The sequence below is a fragment of the Haliaeetus albicilla genome, chromosome 11 (genome assembly GCF_947461875.1).
Source record: "Haliaeetus albicilla chromosome 11, bHalAlb1.1, whole genome shotgun sequence".
Classification (NCBI taxonomy): domain Eukaryota; kingdom Metazoa; phylum Chordata; class Aves; order Accipitriformes; family Accipitridae; genus Haliaeetus; species Haliaeetus albicilla.
Window position 1 is genome coordinate 19,943,655 of NC_091493.1, and position 21,126 is coordinate 19,964,780.

A 21,126-nucleotide genomic window follows, 5' to 3' on the forward strand; every position below is an offset into this window, starting at 1 on the left:
CCATTCCTCCCTGTTGTACCTCTCGGCTGGAGACCACGTCGCTCCCGATGGCTCAAAACCTTGAAGGGTCCCATTGCTGAGCAATAGCAGGGCCATGGTGCTGGCGGGCAGGGGAAAGGAGAGGAGAAGGACTTCTTTTCTGAGTAACGAGCGTGCTCTTGTTAAGGAGAACATCACAGAGCTGTCCTGGCTCCTGGCGTTTCACAGCAGCAGGAAAAAGCAAAGCTGCAGAGACTTGCTCCCGTGAAGCTTGCCCGGCTGCTATCTGGCAAAGCTGAGGCGAGGAAGTTGGCATCCACTCTCTCTGCCCTCCCTGGCCTGCCTGAATAAGGCAGATGCTGCAAACCCCGCTCCAGTATCACCTCGTTCCGGCCGCCTCTTGTGCGTTCCTCCAGCTCCGTTTGGTGCATTTAAGCAACAAAAACAAGACTATTGCTACAACTAATAATAATAATAAAAATTAATAATAATGGAGAGAGTTAAGGGGGAAAAAGAGCACATTCAGCCCAGTGAGGGGCTCGGGGCCATGATGCCCAGAACCTAGCCCACCACCTGAACTCGAGCTGCGGTCTCTGCAACTTGCAGGAAACAACACCCACAAGGACTTTTTTCCCCAGCACACCCTCCAGCTGCGTGCCCACGTCAGCTCGGTGATATAACTGACCTTTCCGCAGGCTCAGCCGTCCTCGCTGCCTGCTTCACCAGCGAAGGAGCAAGGTGGCGAGATGGCTCGCCAAGGGGGCTGGGAGGCAAGCCAAGGGACTAACGAGGAGCTGCTTTCGCCTCCCCCTTCCCACCCCCTCAGAGGAGCCAGGAATGACAAACCACCCTGGTGGACTCTGGGCAGGAAAGCCCAGAGGTGGCTCGCACTGGCGGCAGTGTCTCGCCTCGGAGGTCTTGGCTCCCTCGAGCCCCCCCATGCCGCCTGGCCCCGCGTCGGTGTTTCTCAGGCACTTGTTAATCGACTGAGCGGAGCCCCCAAGGATGGAGAGACCTGCTCCCGCGGACACCCTCACCCCTCCCTATGCCTGTAGGCGCTCCCTTGCCCCATCCCTGCGCTCAGCGCAGGATGCGGATCCGCAGGGTGGGCACGGACACCAGGACATCTGCCTGCCACCCAGCGGGGACCCTGTTCCTCCAGCACACAAAGCAGCTGAGCTCAGCGATGGAGCTTTGGTTTACATCCTTCTCCCCCTCTCCGTGTTGGCAAAGGCCTGTTTCCCGGCAAAAATCTCAGTGGCGGCAGCAAACAAAACCACCCCAGGCTGGTGCCACCGCACGGCAGCCAGTGGCACACCCCTCTGTCTGTCCCCCTTCTCACTGTGGCTCTCCAAAGGGGCCACGGAGCCCAGAGCCAGGCTCTGCCTTCAGTCCCTGGTGGCGTGGGGCACGGCGGGCAGTGCAGAGAGGGAGGCTGTGACACCAGACGGAGGAGGTAATAAGGTTGCCTAGGCTCCCCCTCCAGTGCCTGCTGCTGCCACCAGACCCCCCCCCCCAGCTTGGGAGAACACTTCCCAAGAGACATCTTGGAAAGAGACAACTCCTTCCGGTGCCAAGGGAAGGGGACGGGGCTGCTTTTCCCCTGCAGGGAGAGCAGTTTAGCCATGCCACATCTGTCAGCAGCCCTTGAGAAAGGAAGAGGGACAGAGGAAGGAATTTGGGGGGAAAGGTGGTGGGGAGAGAGTCACTGACTCTGGCTCAACTCTTCAGCTGGCTGGTACAGGCTTCCCTTAACCCCATGGTACGTAGCCAGCTGCGATGAGCCGCCCTGGGCTGCTTCCTACCAGCAACTCTGCCAGGGAGAGACCGGGATGATGTAAAGTGGGAGGCGTGGTAGAGGGGCTGGAGAGAATGAATGGAAAGGAGAAGGAGAGGAGGGAAAGGGGTGGCCTTGCGTTATAAAGGCAGAGTCCTAGATCTTAAATACATCACATAAAATACAGTGTGGGAGGGGGGTTAAAACTCATTATCATTACCTTAAGCAAACTGGTAGCATTATTCAGTAGTTAGTAAACAGAACATTAAACCTTTGTCCAGCGTGTTCAGAGGGGTGAGGAAAGGAGAAAGGGAGAAAAAAGGAGGAAGGAGAGGTGTGGATGTGTGTGTGAAGGGGAGCAGGAACTCAGCCACTCTTGTGACTCCCATCTCCAGTCCGCATTTTCCGAGCCAGGATGACCTCCTTCGAGACTTTCTTGCGATCGCTGGCCAGCCCCAGGAAGCACATGAGGTCGATGAAGGCTGTGGTTAAGTTGAAGCGCCAGCCAAACTCACTGGTGGAGTAGTCGTAGGGGAAAGTGTGGTGGTAGTTGTGGAAGCCTTCTCCTGAAAAACACGACCGGCGTGAGGCAGAGCTCCAGGTGATGGGCCCTCTACCTTGGCCCAAAGCACCACATTCCTGAAACAGGCTCTGGATTGAGTCCAGGCTTCTCTCTCCTCTCAGCCCAATTTCACCTCTCTGCAATCTACCCCACCTCATTTGGGCAGGTCCAGCACGCCCAGGCTGGCCCAAATGAGGCAATGACAGTCACAGAGGACCTATGGTGCTTTAGAGGAAAATGAGCGTGTGGCAAGGAACCGAGAAAGGCCCGGGCTCACCGACTGCACCGAAACACCGGGGGAATCCTAACGGCTTTTCCTCTGCCACCACGAGAAACCTTCTAGTATTGGCTGAGCTACCAGCTAGACCTGCAGCAAGTCCCCAGCAAGCCAGGCCAATCAATACTCCTACACCACTGGCAGTCCTAATGCCAAATCCAACAGGCATTTCCATGTGGGAATAATGCAGACAGACTTCTACTAAGCAATCTACCCCAGTCAGCCACCCTCTGCTCCGGACACTGTCAATGCTGGCTTCAGTGCTCACCCCTTCAATGACATCGCCTGGACTCCTGCTCCTACCCCCCTGAGTCTTTGCAGTTCAGATCCCTCCCTACTAAAAATCCAGGAGCAGATCCTTTGGTGGTGGAAATCAGTGCAGCCCCAGTGATGTACAGTGATGCAAACCAGCCGAGGATTTGGGCTTGGGAGAACAGATCAGGGCAAATGCTGACCCTGGGATGTACTCTCCTAGGTCCCCAAAATTTCAGGAAAACACATGAGATGATCTGGCTTGTCTCATCCTCAAGTACCCCCAAAATCACCAGCTGCCCTGACAACATGTCCAAATGTGCATCTGCTGGTTTTCAAGTTGACAAATCTAAGACAGAGAAGCAGAGCCTACAGCACACGTTTTTCAGTCTGGTGAACGGGGCAGAGAGACCTTCGAGCAGGGTAAATAAAGTACTGCTGTTGAGATAAGGAGGTGCTAAGTATAGCAGAGTCCTTTCCAGCCTGGAGAGAGGCTGGTGGGAGCTGATAAGCCCACTGCCCTTATGTACTCACTGACCAGCCTGGGAAACACCCCTAGGTGCAAAGGCTGGAGGGGAAGAGTGCAGGGGCAAATAGGGACACCCGGATTCACAGAAATTCCTAGAAGCAGCTGCAGCCCCAAGGGGCAGTCCCCGCTCTACAGTCTACCCGCAGCAAAAGACATGGACGCTGAACGTACCTAGGGCCCCCAGGCTGACCAGGGGGTTCTCCCGTGGGTTGATGTGCTGATCGTATGGCCGGTTGCCAAACATGTGAGCAGCACTGTTCACTAGCCAAGCGGCATTGAGCGCTACGGCGTAGCGCAGGATGGCTGGAATGAAGAAGCTGATGATGATGGATTCGTCCCAGAAATACCAGGGCACTAGAGTGGGCAGGGTGAAGCACAGCAACACCACCGAGGGCTTGTAGTATCTGGAAAAGAAGGGACCAGAAGGAAAGTGCTCAGTGGCAGAGGCAGGACAGGAACGGGTGGTTCAGTCCTCCCTTTGGAGGATTCATGCTCAGCTATACAGGGAAAATCAAGTGCAGAAATACCTCACCCCTGAGCCCTGCACCTTTTGCCCTGGGTGTGCAGAAGCCATGCCTGGAGACTCCAAAGTCTTATCACCGGGCAGGAGACTCAAACTGAAGTCCTGCTCTCCCCGTCTCAATCTCACATGTGCACAAAGCAATGTCCCCATCACCATGAGTCCAGACACCAGCTGCTGCTTTTAGCCTCATCTGCCATTTGCTTCTCAGCTGTGCTGGTCCCCATAAAGGCAACCCCATGCTTGCAGAGTCCCACAGAAGGTCCCTTCTCCGGCTCTGGCCCAGCGCTGCAACTCTTCCTTGCAGACTTGGCCCTGCCTACCAATACACCCCATCAACAAGTGCAAGCGAGGGACACTTGCGCCATCAAACAGACGAGCATGTGGGGTCTCTCACACTAGAGCGAAGGGAGTAGAGGAAGCTGAACCACTCTGACGAGCCACAAGAAAAATCCCAGGCACAAAAAGGAGGGAAGCCATAAATCTTGCTTGGTTTGTGTGGGACAGAACTAGGGACCTCCTGAGTGAGGGTGGTTACTGTATGGGGTCAGTCCCCCGTCCCTGCAACCCTGGTGACAGGCTCGCCTTCTCTGGGGATCAGTCCCAGTATAGCCCCAGACAGCTGAGAGATAGCCCATGCAAGAGGCAGCAGTGAATCAAGACTGTCCTTCCCAGTTACTGTCTCCCTGACGTCCCCTTTTTCAACTCCTCTTTCACCACACTGTTTCCAGGAGGCTGTTGGGAGAGGGGTGGAGGCATGGCCTGGAAGGTATACCACAGCATCGCCAAGGATGGCCCGGAGGCACCTGTGGGTGGGCTCTGGGCCAGCTAAAGCAGCAGCTGGGCTGTGGGCAGGCAGGCGTGGAAGTGCTTTGCGGTGGGAAGCTCAGCCTGCTGCTGGCAAGATGCTACAGGGTAGGCGGGCAAGAAAGGCGTGTGGGAGGGCTGGAGGTAGCACTAGCTCCTAAATACTTCCTACAGAGCTCCTAAATACTTCCTATAGGAGAGGCACAGCTCCTAAATACTTCCTACAGAGCTCCTAAATACTTCCTATAGGAGAGGCACAGCTCATTTCTCACAGTTCATCCCACAGACCGAAGACTCTCATTCTCAAATGACGCCCTCAATCCCCTCATGCTCCATCAAAGGCGCTTGGGGTCCCTAGCCCATTTGCAGAGTCCCTGCTCTATCCCACATGGCTCTGTGCTGGGGCTGACCCCACCACTCACCTCCGCTGGAACATCACCACTTTGTCAGCCTTTATGTCGCTCAGGTCCAGCTTCTGGCCCTTCTCTATGACATCGGGGTGCTTGCGCACCAGTAGCCAGCCGATGTGGGAGAAGAAGAAGCCCCGCATGGCATTGTGTGGGTCCGCGTCCGTCTCGGAGAACTTGTGATGGACGCGGTGGTCCCGGACCCACTCGTAGATGTCATTCTGCAAGGCAACAGGAGTGGAGACTTAGGGCCAGCGCTGGAGATATTCCCTTCAAATTAACAAAAGGGTCTAAAACATTTAGACACCTAAATACCATTGACGTGAACTCCTATCAGTCATTTTGCCTTTCATTAGGGCTTGGGGTTTTTGGCTTTTAAAACAAAGGTTAGGGTCGTCTTTGCTCAACCACTTCCAATTTTCTTTGAAATCTGCTTCTTTGGTGGGCTGCCCTTCCTCTTTTGTTTTTAATGGGCTAACTTCAGGCTTTGGTTGGCACATCCTCTACAGCATCACAGGCTCTGACTGCTCGGCCTGTTCCCCCACCCCTGCAACAGCCAGCCGCCATTGGCCAGTCAGTGCCTCCTCCCTCACACGCTCCGCTCTTGTCGGTCACTTGTCCCCATCCCTACATGGTGCCAGTGGGGATTGATCAACCTGCCCCTTCCCTTTGGCCTGACATTTTCCATGGGTCAACCTGCCTTGCTTTTCCTGGGATTGCCAAATCAGACCTGTTTAACTTGAGGGCGAGGGGTTTTTTTAACTTCTTTTTTTCCATTGGAAATCAGTTTTAAAATTGAGGCCCCTCTTTAGAAACAGAATAAATGCACCGTTTCAATGACAGTTATCAAAAAAAATACGGCCCTTCAGCCCCATAACTGTTCCATTTAAGCTGCAAAATCAATAGTTTGGAAAACGTCAAAGCTTTCACCATTTGTATTAAGAAATTATTGTTTTGGCCGGTTTTAAGGATAGATTTTAATGAGCCCGTGCTCATTCCTTTACACCACGATTTCGGTGTGCTTAAAGCCATTTATTACACCATCCTAGAAAACATGAAACGGAGATCCAAGCACGCCTCTATTGCCTGTATTACGCAAGAGGCTCCTTAATCTCCTAAGTACACAGGACTTTTCCTCAAAACACTTTGAAGGTAGGGAAGTGGCATAATCATCCCTGTTCCTTGCCTGGAAAGACCAAGTGACTTAGCCGCGCAGGGAGCCTGTAGCAGAGACACAACTCCTCAAGTCCATCTCAAGTGCTGTAACCACTCCTCCTCCAATTGAGATAAAATGATTTACCTGCAGGCCACGCAATAAGGCAATGATAGACACGGGCCAGGATTCAACTCTCACTTGCTTCCAAACACTGGGAACTGCTGCCTGCCTTCCAGCCAAATCCTGAGCACCTCCAAGTATCACCAGCCCTCACTGCTGTTAGCCAGAGCTCGGTCACTCAGTGTTCCCCCAGAAGAGGGTGGCCCAGCAGCCTTCCCTATCCAGTAAGCAGAGAAACACAACCAGTACCCATGCTGGAAATGTTTCACCTGTGACCCAAAGCCTCTTTCACATTCCAGACGCTACACAGCATCACGTAACATGAGAAGGCCCAGCCTGAAAGCTGTCAGACAGCTTGGCCTTCCCCATCTGGGGAGGCTTTCCTCATCTCCTGGAAATCCTTCTGCTAGAGGCAGAAGGCACAAATTTGGCAAGAGACCAGGTACCGCAGCTGGAGCTTGGTACCACCTCATCCACCTCACCCTGTGCACAAACACGAATCAAGGGTCTCAAAGCTGAAAAGTCAGTAACTTGACCCAAACTTCAGCACATTATCTTTTCCACAGATCTTATTTTGGGACCACCTCTAACTGCAGCTCTGTCTGAAAATCATGGCTTTCTGAGACCAGCAAGCAAAGCCTAGGAGAATGCCTCCTTCCTTGGGAGTTTCCAGCTACAGGCTATAACCAGGAGAGCTTCTGCTGTGCTGCAGCTGCCTGGTCTTGCAGGTGGAGGAGCCGACTAGGTGCAGAATTCCCAACTTTTCTGAAATCACAAGCCACAGGTCTCTGAGCAGCCAACAGGCATTTTTCTGGAGGACCTCAGATAAGATAATCTATAGTCTTCTCTGGCCTTCAAAGTCACCGGTCTCATCTTAGACCTGCTGCTACTAAGAGGAATGAGATAAATTGAAAATAAACCTTCTCTTGATCTCACTGAAAGTAACTATTAAAAAAAAAAAAAATCCATGGGGAATGGTACTGAATTTTCAGTAAAACTTTGGATTAGTTCCTATTGAAGCTGAAATATCTGTCTGTCTCTCATCTTTGTCTATTCCTATCCCCTACAGCAATAGCTCAGCAAATTCTTTCCCCCTCTGCCCTATAACCCTGTGAAAGATGGTCTTTGTACGGGACTAGCCAATACGCAGCAACCCATCCCATTCCCTTGCTGCGTGCTGGACCAGGAATCAGCAGCTTGGTCCTTCCTCTTCCTCATGAGAGACTCTGGTGGTTTGGTACTGAGAGAGAATAGGAAAGCCAGTGGTGTTTTAGAAAGTTTTTCAAGGCTGAAACAACCCATCCCCACCCTGTTCTGATTAAATGTCAATGAAGTGCTATCCTCTATGGCTGCACAGGGGAGAAAGGAAGATAATGTCTCTAAAATACCTGGTCCACTTGGGCTTTACCCTTCCCCCATACCTCAGCTGGAGAATTACTTAGGGGCACAGCACTGATACTTTTCTGTTCACCTTCTTGCAGCAGAAAGTGCTGCACCCTGCCACCCTCCCAAGTACTTTCTACACACGAGAAAGCCTGTATGAAGTCCCTTCAAGTACATACAGTTGGAGGACAGAGTCCCGTGAGAGCTGCCTCACAGCAGCAAACCCCAAGAGACCCCCAGGATTTTTCTCTGCCATGCCAATCTGGGGTTTCACTCTGACTTCTTCTAAAGGGCCATCTCTGCTACTTTCTACAGTTCCTAAGGACTTCCCAGTTTGTTTCCTTGGTGGACTGTGAAGTGCTCTCGTGAGTGTTTAGGCAATATCATGAGGTGCTCATCAGCTGCCTGCAGTCACTTGCGCCACTCTGAATGGGCCCAACCCTTCTCTCCTTGAAACATCACTGACCTGTGATGACTCTCTGGAAGCCAGTGGTGTGATTTGTGACAGGGTTATTCCTAAATATCACTCTTCTGAACCAGAGAAGCATCGCCCTAACTGCATAATCTCAACAAGTTCTTGGTCCTTCTGCAGCAGCAAATTCCACAGCCTGGCTCCCTGGGCTGTGCAGATATCTCCCCTCTTATCAGCCATGCAGCAAGAGGAGGCTGAGGCAACACCAGGAGAGCACTTAGTACTTCCACACCTCTTTCACAGGACCTGGAGCAAGCACAGGGTGACCACACCTCGAGGGAAGGGTACGTTCCTGCTTTGGAGAGCTTTCCTACCCCTGGTCTTGGCCAACAGTCCTCTCCCCACCCGGTTCGTCTCAGCGTCACCCTCTGATGGGACAAGGTGAAGACAATGAGATGGACTCTAGCACCACAGCGTCACATGGTAAGGGCAGGTAGTTTCCTAACAAGAGGTAGTAGGAGAAAGGAACCTCTCCGCCAGCCTGTGCCCCATATCTGAGACAGGGTTTCAGGGGAGCACTTCCTTCTGAGACCAGCAGCACACTGAGGAGGTGCTTACCTGGAAGGCCATAGAGTTTGCAATAGTCAAGAAGATCCGCAGGGGCAGCGTGGCTTTGTAGGACCGATGGCTCCAGAGGCGGTGAGATCCAGCTGTGATCCCCAGAGCGCTCACCACGAAACACAGAACGGCTGGACAGGAAAAACAAAAGTGTTGGAGCAGTTAGAGCAAGTCAGCCTGCAGCAAAGTCTCAGGCAGAGCAACACGCAGGCAGGCCTTCCCCCAAAGCTCTATAAGCAAGAGAGGAACCCATGGAAAGCACAGGCTGGGGCAACAAAAATCAATGTGAGAGTGCCCAAGCTACCACAGGCTTCCTAAGCAACATGGGGCAAATCACTTCAGCTCTTCATCTCTGACAAGGGAGGAGGCTCCCCCTTACAAGAGTTGTCACAAGGGTTGGTTCTTCAGCATAACAGTGCCATCTGTCATGGTGCAGGGTTATCAAAATTGTATGAAGCGACCGCTTCCATATAGCCCTGTGGTAACAGCTCTGCAGTCCACCAGGGAAGAGCTTTCCCTTTTCCTCCCACCCCAAAAAATCAAGGGTCTTGCTTTCCTATCTCACCACTCCTCACTAAATCTCTTTTGCATTCTTTTCACCTAGAAGTGGTAGATGATCTTATAGTTCTTCAGGGGGACAGCTCAAGCCCAGGGTTAAGCTTCTCTTCTGCTCCCTTTCTAAGCAGAAGCTGGCTAGAAGAAGATCCAACCTACCATCCCACTGAAGCCTGGGCTTCACCTTCAACTCCACCACTGACTTAAAATGTGCCCAGAGGCTCCTGTTCCCAGGGTCTTTTTGATCCCCCCTCTGCTCAGCTCCTGCACCATTTACGGAAGGGAATTCCAAGGCCAACAACTCATTGCAAGTCGTGCCCAGGGCAGAGGCAGGCGTTGCTGGGCCCAGCTGAGCTTCGAGGCTGCTTCGTGCGTTCCCTCTCCACGCAGGTCAGAAGGAATTCCTTGCCCCTCTGGCAGCTAGTAAAAACCCACATCCCTCTCCCTCTGGATCGCGCGTTTATGTCTGCCCTGGTCTGTGTGTTCCCACATGTCCTCCTGGGACCTCTGGAATTTAGCCTGGGTTCCAGCATCTGGTCTTAGAACTCAAATGGAGAAAAGACCCCCATAGGGTCATAGCAGCATTACACTAGGAAGCTGGGGAGAAGAAGAAAATTGCATCTGAAAATCAACTCTTTCTCTAGGAAGGAAGGGTCAGGAAGTTTGGCACTAAGACGGAGGGCATTCAACAGTTGGTTTGCCTTGCAAGTTCAGGCACCGAGAGGGAAGGGTGCACATCTGCGCATAGGTCAACTGATCCACCTTCAGCCCCCTCGGGGAAGGGATGCCTTCTTACCAGTCCCCCAGGGGAAACTCTTGCTTTGTCATAAATTTGCAGATTTCAGCCAGTTGGACCAATCATGAAAACAGCTCCTTATTCTTACACGTAAACCCCTGGATAGGAATCACTGGTATGCTTGACAATACCATTCAGTCCAGCCAAATGGCTCTAATCAAGCTTATCTTGAACCCAGAAAATAGACACTCTGCCAGAAACTTGTCTGGAATCAGAGATCCGAGACATGCGCAAGGCACCACGGCCCTGTTCCTTCATTCAGAATAATCCAGGCTTTATTGCCTATCGTCTCTTGCTCTCTCCTCCTTCTGTCACCTCCTTTTTGTTTTTCTACATTCCAAACCGAATCTCTTACCCGCTAAAAGCTGGTCTCGGCTGATTTAACACCCTCTTCTGGCCCCTTAAACTTGCACGAACCCTCCTCACTCCCATACCGCTGTATAACAGCGACCATCCCTGTCCTCTGATCTGACCGTGACTTCCCATCTTCATCTTCTCCCTTGGCTTCCCTGCCTGCTGCCGAACGCAGTGCAAGCCTCGGACCAGCACACCTCTGCCTCGTGTCGCCCAGCACCTCTGCGGTCTCTCGGAGCAGCCAAGCAGTCACTGGTCATAGCCGATTTATAGGGCACGAAGAGGGATGAAAATGCATGCAAATGCAGCAGGATCCGGCCTTTGCAAGAGACAATGGAGCTAAGCAAAGCTCGCAAAGCTGGCCAAGCCTGGAAGGGAGAGGGGAGGGATGCTGGAGCAGGGCGTTTCGTTCAGGTCTCCCTTTGGCCTTACTGACAGGAAAGTACTTATGCTGGACACCTTGAAGGTCTCACCCAGCCCCACAACGCTGACTTGAAAGTTATGAAGCAGCTCATGAGCGGTTCCCCGTTGGTTTTAGATTTTAAGACACATTTTAAATCAGTCGCTATCCCCACAGATTCATACACAAGAGCAAACCTTGAAAAAGCACCTAACTGATTCACAGAACCTCTCTGGCCTCAGACACCGCAAAAAACAAAGAAACCAGCTCCTGGATGTTTCAGACATTTCCTACTAGCGGCAGCAGTGTGACTCACCACTATTCTCCCTTGAATGCAAGCTGCTATACCCTGCAAACCACGTTTCATAAAACCTCTGGGCAACTTTATAACTACGGTGCACGCCTCAGTAGCTGAGGTAGATTTCCGAGGGTGACAAACAGCTTATGGCAGAGCTGAGAGCAGCATCCAGGAGTCTGGATTTAACCTCCAACCTATACAGACTCTATGAAAAACACTGGACAGGGAGTCCATGATAAGCAACAGAATCCAGCGGGTTCATCCCTGCAAACAGGTACAATGATGATCATTGCATAGTCAGGGCATCAGCATCTCGGAAGAAGAAAAGCTCCTCCAAGATCATCCACTAGGAATGAAATTGGAAAGAGAGCAGAGAAGGTGAAATAAAGTAGCACAGACTTGCACGGCTGCCTGTGATGCTGCCCCAAACTGAAGGACTGAGGGACTCCATCAGCTGACGTTTCAAAGTCATCTTCCACCATGCTTTGAAGTATCTGAGATCCAAAAGATTGTCAACTCATAGGTGATGTTCCCAATGACCCATTCAACTGGAATACAAAGAATTATGACCACTGGCAGTAATATGTACTCAGTGCTCCAAAATTAAACCGAAAACATTCCAGATTCAGTCACGTCTATATGACTCGCTAGCCTTTACCTCTTCAGGGCCCAGATTCAGACCTCAAGTTATGATGGGAAGCCAGGAATGTGCTAAAGGCATTGTCACCTGCAGTCAACACCACGGATGTTTACATGAAGAGGTGTCCCTGCTCCAGCAGGTGTCCTTGGGCTTCTGCTCAGTGCAAGGGAAAACTACAGCTCTAGACTGTTCCCTCCTTGCCTCCCAGTCCCTGCTAGGCAGGTGAGTCCTGCTAGTCTCAGAAGAAAGATACCAAGAGCAAGGAAACACGTGCAGGCTGCCTAAGGGGAACGGCGTTTAGGAGGAGCAAGAGGAGCTACTGCTGCTAAAACCTAACTTGCCCATCCGGCAAAATCAGAACTTCCCCTCCACGCTCGGAGGAAAAGCGTACCCCCTGCTAGTTAAGCCTGGAGAGGACACTAAGTGGAGAGGTGTTGCCAGCAGTAGTCTTGATGGGAAAGTAACAAAAAAAAGGTATGTAAACGTTTTGCTGAACACATCCCTGCGGGTAGTACTGGCTGAGATTTTCAGGCTGTCAGAATTGCCTAAATTATCCAGCAAGATTCTCCTTGGTCCAAAGATGATGCAGCAGCAATATCAACCCATGTTTCTGGCACCGCTGGAAGCGCAGGGAACTGAGGTGTTGTCAGAGCACCATGTCGAGACAAACTGTCACTCTTTTATAGACATTATTGGCCAGGCCAAGAGAGGGTTAACACAAACGCTGTCAGTCTGCTGTACCAGAGGGCCAGGAAGACAACCTGCAAATCATGTTTCCAGGGAGGCTCAGAACAGCTAGAGAAGAAACTGTCAATCACCTTTGCATCCTGACCTTCCAGACTCAGTCTCTGTACCGTTTGGCGAATGACGTGAGATCTGCCCGTGATCCCTGAAAAGACTGCGCAAGACTTCGTCAAGTGCAGTGGGGAAGACAGTAAATAAAAGGGGAGCTGCCTAGAAAGCCAGTGCTGGAAGGGCTCAGAGAGCCCTCATTATGGTGAGCTCTCACCTGATCAACAACCCCAGCTTGTTCTGGGAAGCTCTGCACCAGAAAGAGATCAGGGGATACAATGCACACAGCAACGCGGAACAGCAAACAATGATGAAGGCAGGGCTGGAGAGCTTGAGAGACAAAGAGGAATTAGCACACAGAGAAATGAAAACAAGAGGACACAGTCACCAACATAACTGGTTTCAGAGGGACAGGAACTTCAAGGAGACGGTGGCCTGGATGAAGAGGCTGTAAGCAGGGGATTGCTCCTTATAATAAAATACAGAAGGTAGATCGGCTACCAGGCACCACAGCTGCCTGTAACATCACAGCACAGAACATCTGGGGCCATGTTAATTTTATATTACATGTACACAGCCTAAGGAAGGAATGATCTGAAAAAAACAAACCAAGAAAGAAGCAGAAACCCCAGCAGCTCCAGAACTACCACTGGGGAAAGCTGCTCTGCCCTGAGCCCATGGTGTATTGCCAGGAGCAACGTTAAGTCTCTGCTGCTCTGTCCTTGTGCGTAAAATGGGAACCGTAGTCCTCTCCTTGCTACCAGGGCGTGCTGGGAAAATAACAGCAAGTCACTGAGATGACAGCCACAGATGCTTGTATGTGCTGAAGAAAGGTACGAACTGAGAAAAGGGCAATGCAAGAAGGAGCAAGGAGCCTTGCCGAGAAGCCAGACCTGTGGAGGACCAAAGTATCCCGGCTCCGGTCAGTACTGGAGGAGAACAGACTACAGGGGAAAGCTCTGACTTGGCTGCTGGGTGCAGGGAAGGGTGGTCCTTTCCCAGAACAAGTGCCAGGGATGCAGGGCAGGGAGCTCTGTGGAGCTACTCCAGCTTTGGTAAGGCAGGATGGATTTTCAGCCAGTCCAGAACAGTGGAGTTCCCCCAAACTCCAAGTCCTTCTCCCATTCCCAGAGCATCTGTCACTCCAGAAGCCACCAAGGAATCTTGCAGTGCCTCACAGTGGCAGGAGAGCAACTGGCACTTCACATCAGAGTCGACTGAGTGAGGAGAGCAGGAGGGACTGGCATCAGGCAAAAAGCAAGGCAGATTCCCACAAAATGCCATGGGATGCCACACAGACATCCCGAACAGGCATGCGGTTGCCAAGACACTGCCTCAGAGACCATTTGGGGGTAAGGTGGGGCTTAGCAGAATGCAAAGCAGCATGAACCTTCCGGATCAAGATGCTCGAGCCCACTTAAGTATCTCGGGGGAGCTCAAGGGAGAAGGGTTGGATGGATGTGGAAACCGCGGTGCATCTCAGCAGCTTGAAATGAAACCAGTAAACCCAACTCACCTTTTCCCTCCTCCCTCCCGCAGTGCTCTGAGGATATTTGGCTGGGGTTGGAGGACCCAGGCTGTCAGCTCAGTGAGAGAAGCCAGCAGCCCCTGCCTAGCCTCCAGCTGAGAGCCTGGGGATGGGACAGACAGAGCAGGACCAAGAGCCCTGAAACCTTCCTCCAAGGTCGTGCTGAGGCCGCGTGTTCTGCCCAACCTTGCCACCCCGGGAAAAAGCGCAGCCTGTCAGGTTTTCACAAGGGAAAGGCCCAGCAAAGTCTTCTTTCATCATGCCCTCCCCCCCAAAAGGCCATGCTAGCTGCACAGGGGACGTGTCGGTGCCTCTGCTTCTGCAGATGCTGTAGCCAGCCTCTGACCGAGTCCTGTGGCCTCCAGTGATGCCCACCCCCCAGGCCTCTGCCTGTGAGAGGCAGAGATGGTCCAGGAGGAAAAGAGTCAGTCTGGCCATCCAGGGAGCCATCTCTTTCCCGGTCCAGCTGTGATGCTTGTTGCTCACAGCCATCGGGAGGACAGACTTTGAGAGCGTGACGGACCAGGTGGATCGCTCCAGGGCCTGTCCGCAGCTGGGCTGGCCAGGTTGCTGCTCCTGGCCGAGCACTTTGCAGGAGCACCGCTGAAACCAAAAGCCATGCCAGCAGGTCTCAAATTAGACTGTCGCTTTTCGTTTCAGGATGCTCTGTTTCGCAGGAAGGCAGGGGCTGGATGCAATCTCTCAGCCTCCCCACTGGGAGCCGTTTGGCTTCTTGACTTCTCCAGGGGCCCACACAAAGGCTCGTGGAAAGCGAGGCTCCCCTGCAGCTTGGGCCCCAGGCCCAGCTGCCTTTCAAGCAGTCAAAGGAGAAGTTTGGTTCCTACCCAGGGCAAGGTCTCTGAGAAAGGGGAGCTTCGCCTAGCTACCTTCTGCTGGGTTGTGCTTTCCACTGGAATTTGCTGCCTGGAGAGCCGCTCATTTATTTTTTGAAAGTTGTCAGGCTTAGTTCCGGGATGATGGGGGCTAATCTGTGCTTTTGTAAGAATGATAAAAGACCTGAGCTTCAGACTTAACTCTTGACTTTTATCTTCAGCACAACTGTATTTTGTCTCTTTCCCCTCACACACACGTGGAGGCTCTGTGGGATTTACCCTCCCTCGGTAAAGACAAGAATGGTTCTTGTCTTTGGGCAGCAGCCTCATGCCAAATCATGCCCTGTACCTTGCCTCCCCAGCCACCCCTTCAAGTGCTCTTGCTAGCGTCTTTCTTCCTAAGCTTCTGGGACTGTCACAGTATTCCATCACACATTTTCTGTGCTTCACCCCAGAAGTGGCTGCACATTCAGGTGTGGGCTACTTCCAAGCCTAATTCCTGTGAATTGAGTTCATTCTTTAAGCAACCAAGCAGTTCCCTGCCAAATCCTTCCCTCTCATGCATGACCTTACAAGAGATACTAGCAAGCCCTCCCACAGCTTGCTCCAAAGCTGGCCGAGCAGCTGCTTCTAACAGAAGACCTCCACTTCCTTCTTTCTCCTCCCCGAGTCTGTGGGCCTGGAGGAAAGAAAAATACTACCCAACAGATTTGGGGTTTGCAGATGCCAAGAAACAAATGGAGGAACGTGCTTACCCCATGCCAACGTCTGGATCTTTGCAGAAGGTATCAGCATCACCCCGAATATGGCCCCTAGATGCAGCAGGCTCATGAGGATGATATTCCTCCAGACGTACCGCAAGGGGGGCTTGGGGCCCTCTTTCTCCCGGTAGGTCTCATCAAAGAGATCATCCACCATGCCCCGGTCTCCTGCCGAGTCCTCATGATTGAGTAAGTTCTTCTCCATGGCGGCATTCCCGTTCCTGGTCACCCGGGAGGTGATGGTGCCGACAGTGGTGGTGCTGGGAGCGGAGGAGAACTCCTTGGAGAGGCAGCAACGGACGTTTTCAAGAAAGGAAAAAGGGAAAACAAAACAAGAAGTTGGTGGTTACCAATGCAGGGCATAGAAACACAAGCAGCTAGGCTGGCAGTACCAAGACTCACAGCCTGCAGTTTCCCTGGCAGGCTCCGTTCTTTCGGCTGAGCCCTTGGCACCAAGAAGAGCCTGCTCTGGCCCCACAGGCATGGCCTGAGAGGGCGGGGGCCTGATCTTCCTGGGGAGAGGAGGCGAATGGCGGGCAGGGTGCAGAAAGTAAAGAAAAAGACTTGAAAGCCAGTCTTTTTTCCACTAGTGGCTTTGGTGAGATCATTCGCAGGCTGCAAGGATTTTCGTTTTCCTTCAGTTTTATTAGTGGGCGTTTTTAGGTGGGCTTGTGGTCTGGGCTTGTGCATAAGCAGACAACAGCAAAGGAAATCTCGTGAATGAACAAAGAGGTGGGAGAGAAATATGGTCTGAAACACGGTTTTATTTTAAGTCATCGGGCTGCTCGTGACACCCTGCCTCTTTGTGTCACCCCACCAGGGATCACCGGGAGAACGTCAGGAAGATCCATCCACAGGGGGATTCCTCTGGGGTGCCTCCTTATCTCCTCCTGCCTCACCTTCCAGGCTGGGACGTGGCAAGACCGACATGCCTGGGGATCAGCGGACAGAAGCAGTCAAGCGATGTGCTTCCAGTTGGACCTACAGCTCCTACCCCATGCCTGCTGCTAAGGCTTTCATCCCTCTCCCGCTTTCCACTCACAGGCAAACTGAGGCACGGGAAGACAAACCTCTGAGCCGAGGCCACCAGCACACAGAGAGGAAGCTTTAAGCAGCAAGTTGGCTCAGCCTGGCTCCCGGCTCCCTCCCGTAAACGTGAGACAACGTTCCCTCTGCACACGCTTGTTTGCCCTGGCTGAGTGACAGCCTGCCCGATCAGGCATGCATGACGAAAGGAGCAGGCAGGACTGACCCTAATGAGACAGGTCATTGAACCCTGAATCACCGATTTCCATCTCCATCATGACAGCCGCGTGCTTGCTGGTGCTCGCAGCCCTTTGTCAGGCCCGAGCCCGAGCGCCCAACGGGGCTCGACCCCGGGGCTGCCAAGCATCTGGGATGCCAGCGGTGGGAGGGCAGGCCGCCCTCATCCTCTCACCTCCAGGGAACCTGCCCGAAGGGCACGTCCCTCCGCTGTCCGCACCGCTGCCTCCACGCGCGACGGGACGCTAAAGGTCGGTCAGCAGGAACGGGAGAGCTGGGACCGCGGGAGGGAGAGAGGCCAAGCCGGGAGAGCTCCTTTCCCAGTAGAAATCTCTCCTGAATTAACAGCAGATTGCCACCCAGGCGCCAGGGATTCGTCAGAGACCACCATCCTGCCATGGCCTAGTTTTCTGAGGGAGGCATTAAAATCAGGCCAGGCAGCTTACGTGGCCACCCCAACTCCTCCCTTTCCCAGGGGTAGAAACTAGAGGGTTACAGACATACCTTCCTACGGGGAGGAGCTGACAAAGCTGACAGATGCCCCCCCAAGTTTGGGAAGCAAAATGATATCTACAGAGGGAGCCCTCCAAGTTTTTCCTTCTGTAATCAATCAAAGGTTAGAGAGGAAAAAACCTGGACATGAAGTATCCTGCTGCCTTCTCTGAACCCAGGCAGCTGCTGAGCTCGGGACCGGCTCCCTCTGCATCCCGGCTATGGGCTGTCTCTGCCTAACTTTCCTAACTAATGTTTTGAGGGTATGATACGCTGAGCTGCTGGAGAATTTAGAGGCAATCCCCCTCAAAAAACGCTGTGAGAAATGTCTTCTAATCCAGAGATTAGGCAAGGAAAAGTCCTGCCCATTTCAAAGCATCAGATATTCTCATCTGGCATTTTGGCAGGAAGGCACAATTTTCCTCCTTGGCTGGAAGACAATCTACCAAAAAGACCTAAGACTTGTCTATGCAAGAAAAAGTCCCAACAGAGATCTGGTGGTATAATTAGACGGGTAACGCTCCCCATATGGACATGCTGCTTCCAGAGTAAGAACGTGGGGTTGGAGTTGCATTTTTCTCCTCCGCGATAGCTTATGTCACTGTCAGCGTTACACAGGGGCAGACGAGGAGGAGGGAGAGTGCAGAGAAGACAGCAGAGAGAGAAGAACCTTTTCTTCCAGAGTCGTAGTAGCCACACGAGGAATTTTACCAGCATACCTATGCTGCTGGAATTATACCGAGGTAATCGAACTGGTCATTTCTCACGTGTAAGCTAACCTGAAATCAAAAGGGCTATAAAGCAGCCGTGAAACACAGCTCCACCGTTACAGGCTTGCTGGGGGGGGAGCACGGGGGGGAAGAGGGAGGGAGAGCAGGCAGCTATTTAGCTGGAGACCGGAGAAACGAGGAGGAAAGAAAGACAATTTTTACCTCCTTATGGCCACAGTGGCTGGCTCCTACTGAGGAAAATGGGATGGGGATTGATCTGGGGTCTAGAACTGAGAGGGGGAGGAGGCCAGCTAAAACACTTTCATGAGCTCTCCCTCATTTCTGAATGACTTTGCAGCTCGCATCTGCACAACAGATGTGCTCCCCCCATCTCCAACCCCCACCACACACCCTACCAGCACTGAACACGCCATAGGTGATCCTGGCACCCAGCCAGCTTATACAACCAACTGCAGCTCAAAGGCTCCCGTGCTGGTTCAGCCTAGGGGCCCCAGGGCACTGAATCTCCGGTCCAGTATATCTGAATATGCCCAACATGACCCAGGGACAGGATTCTTCCCAGCCTCCAGGATATGCCCCAAAATACACGCCGAGACCATGAAACACGGTCTCAGCGCGCTGCCCTTGGCATCCGTTGCGGGTGGGGAGAGGAGTAAAGTTCTTTACATCGCAGCATCCCTGGAAGGTCACAGCACTGGCACGAAAGGACTGGGGGAGACCCCCCGTGCGGGCACCAGGCAAGAGAGCGGGGCTGTGGTTTACCTCCACTCCCCAGCATAGGCAGGAGGGGGAAGGATGAGAAGGCAAGAGCAGGAATACTAGACTCGGCCCCTGCTTCCCCTCAGGCAAAGGGTGGCTGCCAGGAGGGGCAAAAATAAAAAATGAAATCTCTAAAGATCCAACAGCTCTATGTATCTTCTTGGTGCCGGGTTGTTATTCAGACCTTCTTATGCCAAAAATGGGCAGTCTCCCCATTGAATGTTTGCCTGGCTCAGGCAATGCAGACACAGTCATTCATTTCATCCGGGCAGCTGGCCGCTTTCACCTCGTGTCTGTCCTAGAGACGCTACCTGCTGCAACATTTGCCTTAAAAATGCTGCAAGTCAAAGCCCTTTCTTATTAAAAAAAAAAAATATTAAGAAAATTAAAAAAAATCACGGCCTGAGCACTACCAAAAACCCCACGGCCTCTTGGCACAAAGGACCTTCCCGAACAGCCCTCACCAGCACGCTTAGGTGGATGGTTTTAAGACAAATGCTCAGTCTATCCGAGGGCATAGGCTCCACGGGGAGATAATCCCAGCGGCGGCGATCCCCGCTTCATTCACGGGCTCCCCATGAGGCTTGGGTGATGTCTTAAGCTAGCACCGCATGACTTAGCCTCACGACTGAGAAGTGGCACAGAGAGGACGCACGCACACACACAAGTGTGCATACGTGTGTGTGCGCGTGCACGGACACGCGTGGATGCCCACCCCCCCCCCCCCGCCAGGACAGCAGCAGCGCACCACTCACTGCCGGAGCTGCGGAGATGAAGGAGGAAGGGGCGAGGGGAAGCCAAAGCACCCGCAGCCCCGGGCCTGCCGGCAGCCCCCCGCTTACCTCCTCCTGCAGCAAGTGCGCAGGCATGGGGCGGCCCTGTCTCTGCTCCTCGGCGGCGGTACGCGGGCGCGCAGGTCCGCGGCGGCGGCGGCGGCGGGAGGAGGAGGAGGAGGAGGAGGAGGAGGAGGAGGAGGAGGAGGAGGAGGAGGAGGAGGAGGAGGAGGAGGAGGCGGAGGCGGCGGCGGCGGCGGCTGGCTCTTGTCGGCCCCTCGCCCTGCGAGCTGTGCGGCTCGGGGAGGCGGGCGCGGAGGTATTTAAGCGGGGCTGCTTGCTCGGCGGCTGGCGGGGCTGGGCTCTCCGCGCCCCGGCCTCCCGGTGACCCCCTGCCCGCGGGTGAGATGCGCGGGGTCAGCGCGGCTGGCGGCGAGTCGCGGCGGGGGCCGGGCTCTCGGCGTGCCCGCGAGGGGAGGCGGGGCGGGGCGGGCCGGGGGGGCGGGAGGAAGGATGCTGAGGGAGAGGAGGGTGAGGAGGGCCAGGCTCTCGCATGATGCCTGGCTGCTTTTTTTTTTTCTCTCTTTCTTTCTTTTTTTTTTTCTTTCCTCTTTTTTTTTTTCCCTCCCCCTCGCCAGCCGATTGGCTGCGGGAAATTTGGTGCCACCTCGGCCTGCCTTCGCTCATTGGCTGCCCGCAATCTGCTGTTCGCTCCCCGCGGCGCGCACCCTGCGCGCCCGCCGCTGCCTGCGCGCCCGCTGGGCTCCGCGCACGGCGCGGGGAGCGGCCGGCGGCCGGCGCGGGGGGGTGCTGCCGGCCCTCCGCACCCCCCCTTCCAACGACGGGGCGTGGGGGGGCTGCCCCTCGTGAAATAAGAGGCGCCCGAGGGGCGTCGGGGAGCGGCGGTGGAACCCCGCGCCCCTTCCCCAGCTGGGTGCGGAGTGCGGCGGGGGAGGAAGGGGCTTCAGTGTAAAACGCCTGCTCTGTATGGGGGGTCTGTATGGGGAGCGTGAGATATGCATGTATGTATATGTATATATAAATCATACACCTCTGTAAAGAAAAGCACACCCGCAACTGCGTATCCGGATGAGCCTGTATGTCTGTGTAGGTGTTTATGTCGATAGGCAAAACCAGTCTGGAAAATGTTGGCTGTAACGCTTTAAAGAGAGTCCTGGCCGTTTCCCCCCAGAAAACAGTCCCTTTTGGCGGAGGGCGGCAGGAAAAAGGAGCAGCTCGGTTTGCTATGAGCTATTTTCCGTAACAGCCTCCTCGCTAGCCAGTAATAATGCCAGGAACAGGAAAATCCAAGCTCTATCCCGAGGAGACCGTCGCCGTTAAAAGTGAAAAAG

The 21,126-nt window shown here is 53.5% G+C and overlaps 1 protein-coding gene across 1 annotated transcript; it reads right to left on the reverse strand.

The window, feature by feature from the left end:
- Positions 1 to 1,945: 1,945 nt before the first annotated feature.
- LOC138687726 (acyl-CoA desaturase-like) lies at positions 1,946 to 19,968 on the reverse strand. The gene is made up of 6 exons (XM_069796512.1): positions 19,844 to 19,968; positions 15,751 to 16,036; positions 8,800 to 8,930; positions 5,126 to 5,331; positions 3,548 to 3,780; positions 1,946 to 2,322 (listed from the first exon to the last, which is right to left on the reverse strand). Exons 1-6 carry the CDS (start codon positions 19,868 to 19,870, stop codon positions 2,123 to 2,125), a joined length of 1,083 nt encoding a protein of 360 aa, XP_069652613.1. The 5' UTR covers positions 19,871 to 19,968; the 3' UTR covers positions 1,946 to 2,122.
- Positions 19,969 to 21,126: the final 1,158 nt, after the last annotated feature.